This window comes from Melozone crissalis, unplaced genomic scaffold, assembly GCF_028551555.1.
Source record: "Melozone crissalis strain CALT ecotype California unplaced genomic scaffold, PUWL_Pcris_2 ptg000008l_1, whole genome shotgun sequence".
Classification (NCBI taxonomy): Eukaryota; Metazoa; Chordata; class Aves; order Passeriformes; family Passerellidae; genus Melozone; species Melozone crissalis.
Window position 1 is genome coordinate 6,805,568 of NW_026535786.1, and position 18,889 is coordinate 6,824,456.

At 37.1% G+C, this 18,889-nt stretch overlaps 1 protein-coding gene across 14 annotated transcripts in view; it reads right to left on the minus strand.

Annotated features, from left to right (window-relative positions):
* The window catches only part of DLG2 (discs large MAGUK scaffold protein 2), a 983,561-nt gene that overhangs the window by 275,888 nt on the left and 688,784 nt on the right, over positions 1–18,889 (minus strand). For all 14 annotated transcript variants that reach the window (XM_054269787.1, XM_054269774.1, XM_054269773.1 and 11 more), the window contains one exon: positions 1,201–1,337. In XM_054269787.1, the coding sequence (XP_054125762.1) occupies positions 1,201–1,337 (137 nt within the window). The remainder of the gene's footprint in view (positions 1–1,200; positions 1,338–18,889) is intronic.

Here is an 18,889-nt window from a genome sequence, read left to right on the forward strand (position 1 = left end):
CATCAGAGTAAAAAGAACAAAAACAGCTGAACAGAAGCAGATTTGCAAAAAGTTGCAAAATAACTAAAGTGCAAATTTGGCAAATAAAAATACACATTTCTGCACCAAAATAAGCAAAATCTTCATCATCCAATAGTGATTTGAATTTCACTATGCTGACATTGTGCAAAGACAAAATGCCAAAGAAATTTTGAGTTCTAGTTTCATTTTGCTCTGATTTTGCTAACACAGGCTGATCCTTAAGCTGTTTTATCTACCCATTTGGGTTAATTAAAAAAGACAAAGAGTCACCAACCCAGCAACCAAGTGCCTTTCCAGTTCTGTTTAGTACTCTGTCATAAAATTAATGCCCATCTTCATATGTGACTGGAACATAATGTCCCTAGCCAAATAAAGAAAACCTCAATTAGGCCCAGCTCCACAGGCAGCAAAAAAGGTTGACTGCTTAAAAATCACATCACAGAACAGGGCTAATGCAGTCCTAGTTTGTTTTTTTTTTTCACTGCACTTATTAAAATATATATTTCTCTACCTGCTGAGATCTATGCAAATACATTGACATGAGTACAACTTGACATAGATTAACTTGTGCTGATTCACCAGGGTCAGGATTTCCCCCTCAGTCTTGAATTAAACAAACTCTGTGAGTGGGAAAGCATTATTGATAAGGAACAGTGAACCAGCACTACGGAAAATTTGGAAAATGTTTGGGGTGTTTTTTAACATCTATATGGAACACATAAGTAAAGCATTCCTACAGGTACTGAAATATAAATAGTAGCCCCCTGACAGTTGCTATATGGGAGTCATTTACTGGCATGTTATGACCGCTTTCAATTTGTGTACAATAAGCAGTAGAATGAGTACTACCTTAACAAACACTTTGTCTAAAATCTTTTAAGTTTTATGGTCCATTTTGACTTGTTCCTTACGTGCATAAGACATTTATTCTCTTCTCTGTAAAAGGTTTGTCAAAGTAATATAATACACTGCCTTCATAAAATGTTAGCTTTCCAGAGGAATGGGGTTTTTACTTCAATATTAGAAAAATATTTTAAAAATGGGGAAAATGAAGATGATGGAAATACAATTATAATAGCAGTCATTTTGGTTACGTCCAGAAAGATGTATGGTGAATAAAAGTCCTTATATGAAACAATTTTCAGCTAAATAAATGGAATTAAAATTTCTCATACTTACCATAAGAAGTCTATCTCCAACCTGCAATCTCCCATCTTTTTGTGCAGCTCCCCCATCAATAATCTTAGTGACATAAATGCTGTTGTCCCCAGGGATGTGTTGGTTTCCCACCCCTCCTGCAATACTGAATCCTAGACCTGAAAAAGATATTGCAAACAAAACATTAGCAATACAACATTGAACACTAAAGACAAGTGGGAGACTAACATATACAATGTAAACTTTGAGTATTTTTTTTCAGAAATATAAATAACATACTCTTTCACTTTCCCTGCAAGGTCAGGGACAGAACTAAAGCAAGGAAATTCTTTGCCATTTACAATTACAGAAAGGCAGAGACAAAAACAATTGAACCAGTGGTGATTCTATACACCCTCATCCTTGGGGTCCAGTGCAGCCTACATCAAGAAGTTATGGCTCAGCTTTCCATGATCAGCATTAAAACACTGAACTTGGAGTTTATTTTGTTAAATATCGCTATAAAATACATCACCATTTATCAGAACAAAATGAAAGGTATTCTGATTGTACACACAATTTGAAAAATACTTGGAAATGTCTAGCACAGGTTTTGCAAGTTCAGGTAGTACCACAGCGAATGGTCAGTGAAAATAAAAGAGAAAAGGTGTAGATGTTTGATTTAAAGTGTGGGTTTTTTCCTTAGGACACAAATCTGTGGCTATGGACACATAAAGAAAGCAATAGTTCTTTGTAAATATCTAACTTCTATTCAGTGATCTGTGAAATTCCTAGATAAACACTCAAAGACCCAAACTTTGTAACAATGTCAATGATACATGCTGATATGATTAAAGGAAGGCAAAATAAATAGATGTTGGGGGAAGAAAAAAAGACCTTTTCTCCTTTTCCTATATTTCTTACCCTCTGACACATTGCACATACAAGCAAACCATTACTTTAATTTTTCAGAACATTTTTACCTCTCAGTCAAAGAAAAGACAGAAATAACTGTGATTTCCATAAAAACTAACTTCATACAGCTAATTTTTCAGAGATTATGTAGTTAATGGGAACTTCCATCTGAACAGAGAAGCTGTTTCTGACAATACGCTGCTTAGATTATTGCTCCAGCTGGGGATTTCTCTTTTAGCTGTACAGAAAAACAGTTATATCTATTTAGAGAGTAATCACTGGTTTTATCTATGAAATCTACGCTGTTCACTCATTCCTAAAAGAAACATGTTGATAATTGCTGTAGCCTGAGCAATAAAATGCAGTATTAAAAAGTGAGTTGCCTGAAATCTGGCATTTCATCACAAACTCAAACGGGACACTGCTTGGGCAACAAAACTTAAGGGACAGTGTGTATTTAATGTACACAACATTTTTAGCAGCTTTGTACTTAGTATGAGTACAAAGATAAGAAGTGTGAATTAAATATTTTCATTTTTTTTACCACATTATTTTCATTTGATATATTTTAGCTTCAAAAAGATGTGAGGTCAGGTACCATAATGGACTACTTAATGGAATGTGCTACACCAGTAAATTACAAAAAGAAACCTTTGAATTTATATCTCCAATTGAAACAGTACTTAATTAACTGACTATTAACAATACACACAAAGTTAATTCAGAAGTATAGGGTAATTAAAAGAAAGCTTTATTGAATTTCCAGCTAAAGCTGACAATCACTCGTATTTATGTGCTACTGTCAGTACATGGATAAAAAGATTATGATTTTTTCAGCAGGGAAGGATTATTCCTGGGACTGCTAACAAAGAAGAGAAAAGATATTCTAATAAAACATTAAGAATGGATTTTTTTAACACTACTTATAGACAAGGAACAATGACTGAATAATATTTCTTGGTGACATAATTATAATTAATTTGATCTAAACTCCATCTGTATAGGCTTCTACCAGTAAAGATCTGAGAATATTCCAGAATGCTGGTGGGAGCAAATGAGTGGGCTAGATCTTAGCCAGAGGGCTCTCTTCAGCCCCACTGCTCACCTAGGGCATGACCATGGGAAGAACAGGTTGGGGAGCACTTCCATCTCCTCCTCTCCCCTTTATCGACACAGTATACCTGTAAAGGGCAAGGCCATTTCTGCACACACAGCTGTGTGTGCTGAAAGTGGGTCCTAATTCAGCATGGTCCTGCTGCAACAGCAGCAAGTATTACCCAAGATAATCACCTGCACTTTCTGCAGTGCTCAGCGGGGGCTTGGCTTGCTGTTTGCACTGCTGTAGCACAAAGGACGTATGAAACTGTAAAAAAAAAGCACCAACACAAGCTGCTCCCAAAAAGTGAAAAAAAAAATCACAAAGGTGAAGCTTAAAATAATGGAAGGAGTAACTTTTTCTACTACAGTCTACATAAAATTTAGATGTGATACAATACAGGGGCTACATTGCACTTGTAAGCAAGGTCTGACTTTGGGCACCCAAATAATCAACAGTGATTACAGAAAGGTTTAGAAGAGCAGAACAAGATGGGGTAATACTCCAGGGAGCAAAAGGAGAGTGGGTAGGAAAAAAAACTGAGGAAAAGAAAAATTTTCCATGTCAATCAATAATGATTTAATTTCTTTGCTTAATCATACTTGCCTTCTTTAAGAGATTTCTTCTTGGAAGGAACAGGGAATAGAACAATGCCCCATTTAATTTTATTTAAATTACTTCTGCTAATTGCTAGGGCACATGGAAAGTATACTACACAAAAACTTTTGGGTAGGATTCACATGGCCAAATGACATCAGACAACTATGGTTATCATTTATACTACCTGTACGATAAATGAAAATTCATTAAGCACTTTTAAAGTATGATTCATCTCATCTCAACAAGACATCTGAAAGAGATGAGGTGAATAATACTTTTGGTTTCTGAAAGGCTGGGGTCTGGATGTGGGAAGAGGTGAGTGGGAAGATCAGTGCTATGAAAGTTCACAATCTGAGTTCATTTAGACTGAAGGTTTCTGTTTAAACACTTCGGAAAGATTTGCTCAACCCTGGTGTGCATCTCTGATCACTCACTACATCAGGTTAGTGTTACATCGGATTCTTACTCTGTTTTAAAAGCAGAGAATCATTCAAAGAAGGGAACAAGGTATGTTTTCTAAAAGGAATTTTTCATAAAGCAGCATATTTGATTGCAGAATCTTTTTCTTGATTCCTCTGGTTGTGAAAACATTTCTATCAGAACACAGATCAGGAGTTGATCACTTCCTCTTTGGCTGATGTGCAATCTGCTTTACAGAAACAGCTGATTTTGGAGAGAGCGCTCAAATTCCTCACAACAGGAATTAGATGGAGGATAAATTCAGAATGTCGTTGAGGAAGAAATGTTTTATGATGATGGTGGTGAGGCACTGGCACAGGCTGCCCTGAAAAGTTGTGGATGCCCCACCCCTGGAGATGTTCAAAGCCAGGTTGAATGGGGCCTTGAGAAACCTGATCTAATGCTAATGAGTAACAGGTTTGGAACTTAAAGATCCCTTCCAACTCAAACCATTCCATGTTTCTGTGGTTCAGTGAAGAAGAGACTACCTCAGGATGGAAATAAAGTGAGAACTGGATTTAATACTGGTGCACATCCAAGTCAAACTCAGCTTTGTTCAAAATCACTGAAGAGGACAGGCCCTTATAAGACAGACTCAATGCGTTAACTAGGAAAGTTGAGTCAAACCTCATTTCCTTCCATTTCCACTGGACTTGTGTTTGTAAAATTCATCTGCCCTTGGGTTCCACAAATGCTGATCACTGATCCTGTGAATAACAGTGTGTTATAACCCCATGAAACAGAAGACATTTCTGGTATCAGAAAGAGGGAAAAGGACAGAGGAAAAAAGGTATTCCACCAAAACTGGAAACCGCAGAAAAAAAATGCTACTATTAGTAAGTCGAAGATATTTAGTAATATCTTTTCCTGGGATTATTAGCAATAACATGTTAAAATATTTGGCTATTTACATCTATTTTGCATTATTTGCCATACCAGATACATGTTTTAAATATATCACAATATAAGTGATATATTGTGTAAGTATAGTAAAACAATATGTTCTATTTTTCTAGTGAAAGTAGGCTTGGAAGCTCCACATATAGTTAGCTCAGCAAGTTGGACTAATAAAAATAAATAATAATAATTAAAAGTAATGAAACCTCTGTTAAAGACACAGTGGGTTAATTACACTGCACGCATACCACTTTGCAGTAACCAGAGAGGGAGCCTAAAAGATCAACTCCAGCTATGTAATGTCAGCTTTCTAATGAGAAGTGAAGTTAAAGAAACTCAGTCAGAATGCCAAAAATGGAAGTTGCATTTTGCTACTATCCTACACAGAGAACCAAGCCTATTTTTAATCAGCAAACAGAGCCAGGATTTTAAAACAGAAATCCAACATGAGTTTCAGTTCCCAATAAGGGGAATCCAAAGAAAGCAGCATTTAAGACATAACCATAAAATATAGTTAAGAAGTGCTTGATTTTCAGGTAGTTAACCAAACAGTGTGCTTTAGGGACATAGAACATAATTCCTAATTCCTAGCTATAGCACAGCACACCTTACCCCATAACTGACCTGGGAGCATAGACTTAGTGAAACCACAACAGGCATAGGGCTTTCAACAGAAATATTATCATATTAACAAATGAATGGGAATAGGAATGTAAATACTAGAAGAAAGACCAAAGGCTAGAGAAATCATATGTACTGACAGTACAGAGCATCCCAAGCAAAAAAAATCAAAATTAGTCATTTCTGTCAAGCCTGGACAGAATGTCTGGACTCTGTAAGACCTTCGAACAGGTGTTTTGCCAGCAGAAGACCCTGTACCATGACAGTGGAATGTTGGCAGCAAGACTGCAGCATGTGACATCTGCCGTTCTCTTGCCTGTAAGCCTAACAGGGAAGCAGATTATATCAATAAAAAGGTGTGTTTACTAAATGAAAAAAAATCAGCAGATGAGCAGCCACCTTGTTTGTGGCTTAGAGACTGAAGAAAGGAGTGTTCAGTATAAAGGACCACCCATAATAACAGTAGACTCCTAGAGGGTATAAATAATTTATCCAAAAATCTGTCATTTCATGGTTGCCAATCAAGAAAATGCCAAGAGATGTGATAAGGGTTTGATGTCCCAAGTCCTTTGTGTCACACACAAGTGAACCAGACCACCTCAGCATATGCACCCTGGGGGATGTGGATGAAACAGAGAGTGAATGAAATACCTGAAAGGAAAATCATAAATGGTTAACTTATTTAGAGATTTCATGAATAAATGTCACTACCCCTCCCTACACATTCTCTCATTGCTTTTTGCCACATTTATTTTCTATAGGTGTGAAAAAACTGATTTGCTCCAGAGCACTGTGCGCATTCAGATTTTAAGAAACTGTTTCATGCAGCAAAACAGAAAGCATCACCAGAAAGGACCCCCAACAAGCTGCCCCACTGAGGCCCTTCCCTGACACTGCAAGCCTGCCTGCTCCATGGTATATGACACATCAACCATGCTCCTGCAAATAAATGGACGTGGTAATGAGGAGTCCAAGCTGGGGCAGCTCCTGCCTTTCCAAGGGCCAGCCACATCCAAAACACAGCTACGAAAGATGTTGCTTCTTAAAGTTGTCAAACCTGGAACAATAATGCCCAATCCAGGTTTCTAATTAATCAAATTCCACTTTCAGGGAGGAAAGGAAGATGGGTAATATAAAATGCTTTGACTGATATAATGATTAACTTGTTTTGACAGGTACCACTGTTATGTCCAGTTTTTATGAGTAAACAAACTATAAAAATATTAATTATAAACAAAGGAGTACTAGGGAATGTCTCCCCATGCCCTTTGCTCAAGCCTCCTGTTGCCAGTTTCAGCTCTCCTGGAGGACATGTATAGCACATATTTACAATAACACTCCACAACTGTGGACAATTAATATGCTTGTTATAGCTGTGAGTTATGGCTATTGTTCTTTATTGACAGAAGAGTCCTTTTTATTTGGTGCATACAAAACTAAAATACATCACAAAATAAAAATTAAAGTTTGTGTCACAACAATTATACAATGTTACAAAGAGGGACCAATTGTCCTCTACAGAGCTCTTTCTTTGTCATCCTATGAATCAGTTCTTAAGAAACTATTAATCCCAAGTATATGAAGTCACTTTATCTCATCCTCTTCATGTTGTAGCAGTAGAGTCAAATATCAATTTATTTGATTGAGTTCTTATAGCAATTCTTATGCCTGATGCATGTGACATCTTATGCCAGAAGGACTTATTGACTACATTTTGCTCTGTGGATGAAAAAGTCAATCTAAAATACAGTATGATTTATAAAAATTTTACTAATATTCATAACATATTTAAAAGCTGTCTGATTTTATTGTCATTGTTAATTCTTGTTTCAGACCCTGCTCCCAGATCACTTCAGAGAGCTCTTTTTGTAACTAACACTTGGATAATAGCCTGGACCACAGAGAAGGCCTATGTCCCTACACATCGAACACAGCACGTTTTTATCTGGTGTTTCTTTCTAATGGCCTTGGGTTAAAAACTTCAAGCATCTTCCTTATTGTTTTGACATTTTTTTCAGAAATATCTAGTGTTTCAGGTTATTTCCCAGTTGATGTCAGATAGAATAAAAATGATGTACAGTGCCACTAGGTAAGAAGAATATTGTCCAAAAGCACCTTACACAAAGTGAAAATTATTGTTCCCCTCACACTGTGTGGCATTATATATTTGTGCCTTCAGGTATTTATCCAACAGTTTTTACACATTTCCTTTGTTCTTGCCCACAGCCATTTTTATGGCTATCATTTTCATTAATCCCTACACTCTGGCACCCAGTGCCTCACCTCTCCATGCTACTGAAGCAATAGGGATGCCAGATTTCAGTACAGCCTCTGCTGAGGATCAAACTGAGCAGCACACACAGCACTCCCACCGAGTGTGGCCAGTGTGCTCACCAAGAGGCTATGCCTGGATGGCAGCTGGGTAATCCAGTAGCCAAGGAGAATGCTTTTCTTGTACATGATCACTGATATTTTTATGTATGAAGACAGATTTTGGTTGAGGTTTTAACAGAAATTAAACAGTAAAATTTTTCATCTTACTTACCTTTATCTGCATGATTTTTAGCTCTGCGAATTCAAATTTTTAAAGTAAACTACAATAGTATAGCTAGTTTTAATTTTAACTATTCTTGATTTAATAAAAAGAACAAAGATCATTGACATTTAAAACATTACAGTAACACAAACTTACTGCACAGCCTAGTGCAAGGATGTGCAGAGGTGTGTCCTTGATTCTTGATAAAAACAGAGATATTGATCTCACTGAGATTAAAATGGCTTCAAGACACTGCTGCATATGTACATTCATACTATCACAAAGTCCTCTGAAGGACTGAAGGCTTGGAAAAGTGGCAGCCAGCTAAAACTCAGAGGCGAGACTGTGGTGGTAGCTGCCGTCTGGTGATGGAGGGATGGCAGCTTGATTTCCATACCTTTGATTGAGAATATCTAAGCAGGTTTTCAGCATACGTAATTTTTAAAATTTGGCTACCATGCTGCTAAACTACAGTTCCTTACATCTGTTCCAGAACAGCTTCCTGCTGAGATGTCCTGGAGAACCCCTTCCCACCATTTGCTGGGCTTGCTCTTCTGCTGGGGGCAGGGGAGTGCAAAGTATTACATCTCCTCTTTGGACACAGGGTTCATCAATGTCATCTCAGACCCATAAAAGTCAGAAACAAAAGAGTCAAGAATATGGAAAAAAATTATCTGGATATTTCAGGGATTTTCTTGCTGAGTTACTCAGCTGTAGCCTCATAAGAAAATATAAAAAACTTCAACAATTTTCCAACTATGTTTTCATTATTAGGGCATCAAAATCAAACATTAGAGCCAAATTTATTAGCTTAAAATATGAAAGAAAGAGGGAAATCTGCTCTCAGGAGACAGCGTTCCTTTCCTTGGCTTAAAAATAAACCTTTACACTTCCAGCCAGAAAGGAAATGATGGGAAATTGAGATTATGATGCAAATGTTAATAAAGCTCCAAGGCAGCGAGTGCATGTTTAAAAACAATCATGCTGTAGGTATAGCAGATAGAGCACTGGTTTACATTACCATAATACTAAAGCTAATCTTTCTACAATCTTTCATAAAGCCTTGAAAACATATCTTAAATTACACTGCTATTTGTAAAAAAGTTATCTAACAAGCAAATGAAAATAATCCCTTCTTTTCTATTGTTTTGCAGTTTGATGTTTTTCCATTATTTTTTGCCTGCATGTATTTATCCCTAAAGATACCTTCTCCTCAGATGTAGCAGAAAAGGAAGGATAAGTTAGGAAAATACAGATAGAGCCTCATTTGAACTTGTGTTTATTCTATATTTTTACATTTATTCAAATTAATTAGGAATAATATTCCTAGAAAGCATAGACAAAGAGAAATGGCCTAAATGCATAACAGTAATTCTTAAGAATACTTTACAATTTAACTTGAAAAGATCAGGGAATTTTCCTAATTATTGACAATAATCTGACTTTCAAAGCATTAATGAGGATTCTAGTTCACTGAAAATCACATTAAACTACACTGTCAAAATTTTACCAGTGTAAGTGCAAAAAAAGAAAATTATTTCATTTTTGACATATACTGACACTCCAAGAATTATAGCAAGGGGTTTGATTCTTTTGGAAATAAACACATGATACACCAAGTCTAAACATTTCATGTTAAGACCAGTCAAATTAGGATTTTTAGAAAGTGAAGATTAGTGTTTTGAAACAGAAAAACCCAAGATCTGCCACTTAGGAACAGGATTAGCTGCTTATATCTGAAGTTTTTACATGCCTTTTTTTTCTCACATCTCCATATGCCCACAACTGAACTGAATGAATGGTCACTTCCTTTGCATGCAGGAAGCTTTTTCTATACTTTCAGTGCACCCACAAGGACAAATAATCCTCAGATCCAGATCCAGAATTTTTGATCAGGCTAGACATCATGTGGCTGGCTGCTTGGTGACAGGATCATTTATATCTTGCAGGGAATAATGTTAAACACAGCATAAGTGACCTGTATGGCTGAATGCGATATGAAGGGACTGCTAAAGGCAACACATTTTTTTCTCATACTTCCTATTCTATATTACATTGCCATTTCTTCTTGGCAAGAGGTTTTTGGTTTTGTTCTGGGTTTTTCAATCCTATCCTCACCCCTGCTCTTTCATTCACTTGGGCAAAAATCAGCTGGGCTATACAAGACCACAGATGAAGAAGATCCTGGAAAAGCGTTCAGTGCCAGGCTGGATGGGGCTTTCAGCAAACTGGTCTGGTGGAAGGTGTCACTGGCCATTGCAAGTAGGAAAGAATGCAATGATTTTTAGGGTCCCTTCCAGCCCAAATCATTCTATGATTTTAAGCAGCCAGTTGTCCTAATAAACGGCAAAAAAGCCAGGTGGAAGGTCGCATGGTGCATTTTTAAAACTGTCATATGCTGACCTAAAAACTCACTAATGCTGAAAGAGACAACCCTGATGTGCTCCCTGCCTTCTTTCCCACTGCCTGCCTTGCATTAGCCATGAAAATGTCATAGCAAATGGCAAATTGAAAATGGCATGAAAACCAAGCCAAATTAACCTGAATCACAAACTAGGTGCATATTGACCATCATCCACAGAGACTGCAGCAGTAGGAGCTGGCAGATGAGGATAGTGTTGAGTTCACACATCCTCTTTGCTAGCACCACACTTTTGTACCTGGCCCCTCATTATAGATCTGGGACTCCTGTGGAGAGCACTGCAAGGTCATCACTGCTGCCCTGCAAACTCAATTTGAAGGATGTGGGAAGAAGGAAAGATACAGGGATAGCAGCAAGTAACTAAAGAGAGTAGGACAGAAATGGCTGTTTATGCTAGTAATGCACCTGAAAAAGAGTCAATAAAAATATACCTTTACAGCACAAGTCCTACTGGAAGGAAAAGGAAAAATAAAATTGCTCTCCTAAGCTTAAGAGAGAGAAAGAGGAGTTAGCAATCAAAGGTTTGTAAGGCTCTTGAGAGCTAAGCCAGATCTATTGTGGAAGAAAACAGTGCAATAATAATAATGCTTATTCAATATTTCTGCAATTTTTCGTTCTGAAAGATATACTGGTATTATGAACCTCTTTTTCTGGCTAGAGAATCACATATGAAACCTTTAACCCACCCTTTCAAGAGAAGCACAAGGCTTGAGAATGTTGCATTTAGCCACCTTTGCATGCATTGTGAGAATGTCTAACCTAGAGTATAGTTAATGAATACAGCTTGAAGGAAGGGGGAAATCAAATTATCTCTACTGTCCCATTTTTTTTTCCAAATTTTTAAGGCAATTAGCCTCATTACCAAATGTGCCCTTATAGCCACATTTATTTTAACTGCCTCTTCTGTTAAGAATGCCATTTTCCATTAATATGTAACCAATAATCAACTGGCTCTCTAAGGTTTTCATTCTGAAGACAAGTATCTGGAGATGGGATCAGCATGGCAGACATTGATCTCACTGGTGCAAAACCAAGAGAAGTCCCCTTTCCCTGACTGTCTCCTCTCTTCCAGAGACAATTCAACAAAATCTTGGAGCTTTTTTTTCTCTTTTCACCCACTGTTCATGCTCTTAAAGTTCACTTGACCTTATTTAATTCCTGATGCTACATAAATTTGGACACATAATGTTTGGGCAAAGGGAAAATGTAACAGGGCATGGCTCCTATGCAGTGCCAAGAGACAGGCAGTTACAGACACCTGGAGCAACTGCAATGAGAAGACTCCTATTGTTTTCCCATTCTATATTAACTGGGGTTCAAATCCTGAAACATGGTTCACTTTCCATGCACAAAACACACCAGCTGTTTCAGGTGTAGGAACCAAACTCATGCTGACAGTCGATCACAGTTTGCCAGTCATTAACAAATAGTACTCATGCCATTTTCTGCACAAATTACTGTAATTACTGACAGTAGAACAAGGTATTTAATCTCCTAATAATGCAAATGAAAATCATGTTCCTGTAGATGAGCACATCAAGATCTGCCTTAAAGTAGTTTTCACTTTTTGATGAAACATTAATTTTTTAAGTCTTTGTACTACGTAAATCTGTGCTTTTCCTGCCATTTTTTTTCTCATATAGATTCAGTTTTGAAATCTACAGACTTGACACATGAGAAAATTATTCAAATTCAGGGAGAAATGCTATTTACTTTGTAAAACATTAGGTGATATATCTTTAAATGAGTATAGCTGGTTCTCTGCTAGGTTGAATGGCTCTTTGAGACAAATATTTAATAATTTGTTACCAATAAAATGGAGAGAGAAGGAGCAGTCTGTCAGTTTTGGATCTGTTTAAAAACCATACCTGTCAAGGACAGACTCATCAGCCTCGTTTATTTGTCCTCCATCTGATGAGGGAAATCTAACATTTATCTTCTCATCCCTGTTGCAAAGCTGAGCAGAAATACTTTACTGAAAAGCTCTGTCAATTATGTTGAAGCTTGAAAATACAAAATGAAATCCAAGTTCATCTTGCAGCCTCTTATCTATTTGCAATCAACCTGTAAACAATCAATCTGTCATCCATTCAGTTACTTCCTTCTTAAAACCATAGAGCGAAATCAAGGCACAAATGTACATGTAATTTTGCTTTTTTATGCAAGACAATTTACGGAGCCATGATATTAAAAGTTGAACAGGTATCTAAATGATACAGAGAAGGAAAGAGATGGTGCTTATTGAACAGAAGTAATAAGGCAACGATACTCTGAAAATGGATTCATGAGTCACTGCACTTTGCTTTGATTCTTTTTGTCTGTCTGAAAGTGCAGTTTGGTCCCTTACTTCAGTTTGTTGATGATGCTGTCTTGCAGCACTCTAGGAAGCAAAGTGAAGCAAAAATGTTTTATTTGCCAGAGAGAAGTACCCTTTATTCTCACAGAGTAAAATGAGTAAAGTCAGACACTTGTGCCTTTCTAAGAAATATGAGGACAGGACCTCTGGTGACAGGCCAGGGGGTAACAGCTTTAAACTCAAAGAGGGTAGATTTGGATTAGACATTGAGAAGGAACTCTTTACTGTAAGAGTGGTGAGGTGCAGGTCGCCCAGAGAAGCTGTGGATGCCCCACCTTGGATGATGCCCCATCAAGGATGGGGGTGTGTTCAATGCAGGTCTGAGAAAGCTGGTCTAGTTGAAGATGTCCTTGATCATTGCAAGAAGGCTGGGTGTAGATGACCTTTACAGCTCCCTTCCAACCCAAAATATTCTTTAATCATTGTATGACTCTATGACTTCTCAGAAATTATGTCAAATATTTGCAAAGGGAATTGCATTCTAGCATAACTAACTAGAAAGAGAATATGAACTCACATTTGAAACAGAATTACAGATTTTTTTTCATACTGGTCCTAGACCATTAAAGATTTTCTAGGAACGTGTGGTTAGCAGAGTTGAAATGCAGAGTAACATTTAAAAATATGGTTGTTCAAGCCTGAGAAAACACTACAGATTTTCTGTGAGTAAGAGTTTCCCTCTTAATGAGATCTAGCATAACACAAGACCCTGCTGTGAGTCCCTTGAGGGGTTCCAGCTAGGAGGAATATTAACGTGGCCTTTCTATCAGCTATTTCAACTAATAATAAACACTGAACTTTCCTGCAATGTCAGAGCCAGGGTCAGTCTCTGGGAACTATATGTGCAGCATTTCCAATGAAAAATGAAACCCTGGGGAAAGAATGAATGTACTAATATCTTGATTTATTCACGGGCCATTTCTGGGCCCCATTTAGAAAATTTAGGCAGATATTTGGATGGAAAGATTCATACCAGTGAGACTCACCCGAAGTCTACAAGACTGATTTCAGGTGTAAAGAAACTCAGCTCTGATTGGAGCTGGACAAAACTGTTTATATGAAGTCAAGACATAGCATTGAAAGACTTGGCACAGTCCAAAACAAAGGAGTTTTTACCAGTCTCCAAATACTGAAACACGCTGTGAACACACCCTTTGGCGAAGAACCAGCCACTCACAAGATCAAATTGTTCCTAAAGCATGATCCCATCTTGAGCAACAGAAAATTTGAAAAGACAGAGAAATGCAGATTAAGATACCAGATCATCTGTTCTAATATTCATTAATATTTTCTCATACACAGAAAATTTTTCTAAAATGTTTTATCCTTCCTAAAGCAAAAAAATATGGAAAAGAAAAATATAAAATTACTGTTCAGGACAGGCAAGGGATGTGGTTTTTTGTCTGGAAGACACCCTCTTCATTTCTGCAGATGGAGAACTTAAATAGCCCCATGACTACTCTTTGTCTTCAAAGTATAGTGAAATGAGAAAATTTTGTTCTGAATCTTGGGACAGGAAGAAACTCAATGGATCATTATTTTTCTCAATCTGAGGTAGAAGCAACTACAGTTGCACTGTGTCTAACAAATGGCTGCCTAGCATACCCAGTATTTCCCATGCTACAGACCTGATCTTCTCCCTGGTAATCACAATCCTCACTTCTTCTACATCTAGTACAAATCTTCTTTATTATTTATCTATTAAATTTTGTTTCACACCCTCCCTAGGGAGCACAGAGAGCAAACTCACTCTTCAAAGATGTGCTGCAAGGCAAGATTGCTATCAGGTGCTGATAAACTGCCCCCACCTCCCACTTAGTCTTTGGTATTTCAGATAAATGGCTTCAGATCACTCATTTATTCATTGTAGGACAGGCTTTCTAAATCTCTGATCATTTTTACAGCTTTCCCCTGGAATCTCTCCAACTGGCATACACCCTTCTTGAAGTACAGAGCTCAAAGCTTTACCTGTGCAAGATGAAAGGAATGCTCCTATGTCTTTGTAAACCATACCTCAATTTATAAAACCAAATATATTATTTGAATGCTTCATCACAGCAGGATGTGTTAGAGACAAGATGTTACAGCTAACAAAGTTCTAGCTACTTTTCCACATTATTTTCCTACAGTTTTATGTTAGCACTATTTAGCAGATATGTGGTTATTTCTGCTGAAAGCACCTTGCAGTTGACCCTGCTCAATTACATCTTGGCTTCCTCAGACCACTTTTAGTGTTGAACCCTCCCAGCACATGGAGTCATCTGAGAAAAAGGAGGAAATGTTGCAGAAGAGAAGTATGGTCTCTTCTAGCTATCATTACTCTACAACCTTTTTCTAGATGCTCATAAAGAGATTTCCTACGTTTTCAAATATTCTTCTGAGATTCTAAAAATACACTGATGGCTTCACAGTCCCTTGGCTCCTCTTGTTCCGTTCATTAAGGATGCATTTTCTGCTTCATCTTTCCCGTTTTTCACTTTACCTTCTCCCCACAGGTGCTCAAGCCTGACCAATGTCAGCACTCAGATTTCATCACATAAATTCTGCTGGTCTGTCATCAAGACCATCAGGACCTGTGAGTGTGTGAGCATCTAGCTTCTCTAAGTGCTACCAGACCTATTGCTTCTTCGTTTGAGACTGAGATCTTGTCCCTTTGTTTCTGATTTTGATCATGATAGCAACCTTACAAGAGATGACCTTTCTGTGAAAACTGATGCTAGCAAAACGGTAAGCACTTTTCACATCTTGTCTTGAAAGCACCTATGATCACAACATCTCTCTGTAACTGCCAAGTGCATCTCTAAAATTACAATCCTGCATTGCAGAGGGGGTCTGATTTGCTATAGTAGTATTTAAAAGTGTAATTTAAAAAAACCTTTCAGAAATTTGGGCTATGACATTTGATAATAATTTGAAATTAGAAATGATACACATCTGACCTACAGAGTGGGGATGAGATTTACCCCTGGCCTACCATTTACGTTGAGTTTATTTTTCAATTACAGTATATAAAATACAAATATGCCCACAATAAACAATTTTACTAAATTATTTGCTGTAATTTTGTTTCCTTATTTCAGTTCTCTCTGTTGGAGTGAATAATATGCCTTTGTATTAATTTCATAAGACAACCTACAAATTGTTTTGCATAAGAAACACAACAAACAAAAACCAAAACACAGTTTTGAGAAAGAAAAGTCCATCGTATCCTTATTTGCAAATACCACTTTCCAAAATAAACATGTCAAGCATATCTTGGGGCTATTGCTCTTTTAGCTTATGCAATGTATCTTTTATCATATCCTAAAGAGTTTTTGTGTCATTATACCCTTTTTTACATGTCACGAAGCTCCAAGATCTTGCTTTGCAACTGTTTCTTCCTATCAAAAAATAATGATAGCACAGGGTTTTTTTTAAAGAATCCAAGAGCCAGTTTGTTATTTGTTCATATAAGCTATTACTCAAAATTCAGAAGCCAACATCCCAGTTAATGAACACAGAGCTTTGTGCTCTTGGAATATTTTGGATATAATCCCTAGTGTTTATGGTTTCACAGAGATTTCCTCCACAGATATAATTTGCTTTTTCAAGCTTTCAGAATTGCATTTTTCTCCAAAATTAGCCACTAAAGATATAAGCATTAAGCTATCTCCTTGCCTTTGTTATTCAACAACAGCCAAAATCTGCACAGGAAGATTTTTTTCATCTATCAAGCACATCAAAAGCTTAATGTTGAGAAAAATGTATCAACTTGAAATTGGACCAAGTAGCAGAATTTCTGAATGAAAAAAATCTTAAGTGAGTTTCTGCAAGGTAAGAAGAACAAGTGACACTGTCATAAATCAATGGCTTTACTGCCAGCTCTAAAGAAGAATTGAAGAGCAGCTGCCTACGTGTCAGGGAGCACAAGGGTTTTACACAGCAAGGCTCTACTTTGTTTCTGTAAGAATCTCACTGTGTCTGCAACAGAGGAACCTTCACTGCATATAAAATCCAGCTGCCCTTTGGTACACATCACTGATGTGAAACAGGCAGAAACAGAACATTTTTGCACTGGAGTCCCAGAGCCTGGACTTCTTGGTCTCATATCTTAGGACAGCCCAATAGCAAAGAATGACCATCTGCACCAACAGGGTGTTCCATGGCAAACAGCAAAGGGTTTTCCACTCGAACTCCAGAAAATAGCTGTGATTTCTAGGAATTCTAACACCATGTTTAGAGACACAAAACAAACAAAAAAAAAACCCCCCAAACTGATGAAGGAAAAGCAGCTCTACAAAGCTGTTGGACAAATGTTCTAAAATAATAAATGGCAAGTCAAAGATGAAATACTATTGAGAAATTTTTATTTGACTAATGTATCATTTATTTTTTTTAAATGAAGGATAATTGAAATTTCATCTAGAATTTGGAATACTGAAAGCAAAATTATGATGACAGACCTGCAGAAATGACTAAGGTAGTCCAAAAAGGACTGGAAATACTCAGATGAACAACTATTGCTATTAATCACTTTGGTGTTTGAATTCTAAGACAGCTATTCCCTCCAGATGCTCAGAGATGCCTCAATGTAACTATTTCCTTTTTTTTCCAACCAGTGCAAACAAAAGAATAATACTGACAATCTAAAATAATTTTTAAATAGGTTGTATTATGATATTTTATTCACCACATTACTTGAATCTCTAAAGCTGCAGTCAGCTTTGTCTCTCAACTATGATTAGAATCTGTAATGCCTTTCTCAGAAGACTTAAGATACTGTCTGCCCATGCTTACAATTACAGGGCAAAAAGAGAAAAGAAAAATGAAGAGAAAAAAGGAAGAGCTACAGCTCCTCATGCTACAAAAATTTAATTAAATACTATTTATTCTTTCAGAGGTGCTCTTCTTGACAATGCAGTATTTTGCTGATGTGTGATATTTACCAGACAGCAGATGTCTTGAGACAGATCTGGACAACTAAAAACTATCAAGAAGACAGACCTTGCTACACAGATAATTAACTTAACAATAAAGGATGAAAATACTGTTCTGTAGTTTCACGTATTTGAAAAAAATCTGCCTAATTTGCACATTAGGCTTTACATTCAGAAAAGGATGAAGGTCTCCAAAGAGGGAAACATAAGGATTTTCAGACTACTCAGGTGAAATAAAATACATTGTGTCAATAAACACATTCAACATAGCAGGCTAATCTCCATCTTCTGTGGCATCAGGATGTCAATCAGGTTCCAGCAACAGTTGTCTTATAACTTTTGAAAAATTAATATTAAAGTGGTGAAAGATCAAGCATAATAATCATTCTCTAAAATTTACCTGAAGAATTTAAAACAAGGATCAGATAGGTAGAGGAAAAAGGCCAAGAAAACTGCCACTCCCTAGGAAATCCTCACTACTCCATTAAAAAAAAAGGAAAAATGATGTTGACCTCCTGTCTACAGAAAGGGTTTTTCCATACTCAGCCCAGTAGATCAGCAAATGATGCCACACTGTCCTTCCCTATCTTTTGATTTATTGTGCATCTGGAAATACTGATGAGACAATTGACACTCACTACACTGTCTGCTGCACCTCCTGTCCTCCTGATGAAAACAGCAATGGCAAACCTAATGAAAGGGATCTTCTCTAGCTCCCCTTTTAACTCTTACACAGCACTCTAGAATGGGAAGGGAAATGATGAAACTATTTTCTGACTCAGAAATTTACAACCTAGAGGAAAAAAGGAGTACAAAGTCATGCTATAATGACAAAATTATGAGACTTACTGTATTACATTTAGTCAGGAGAAAACCTTGGAACTGGAAAAGAAGCTGGCCAAGATCCATGGGG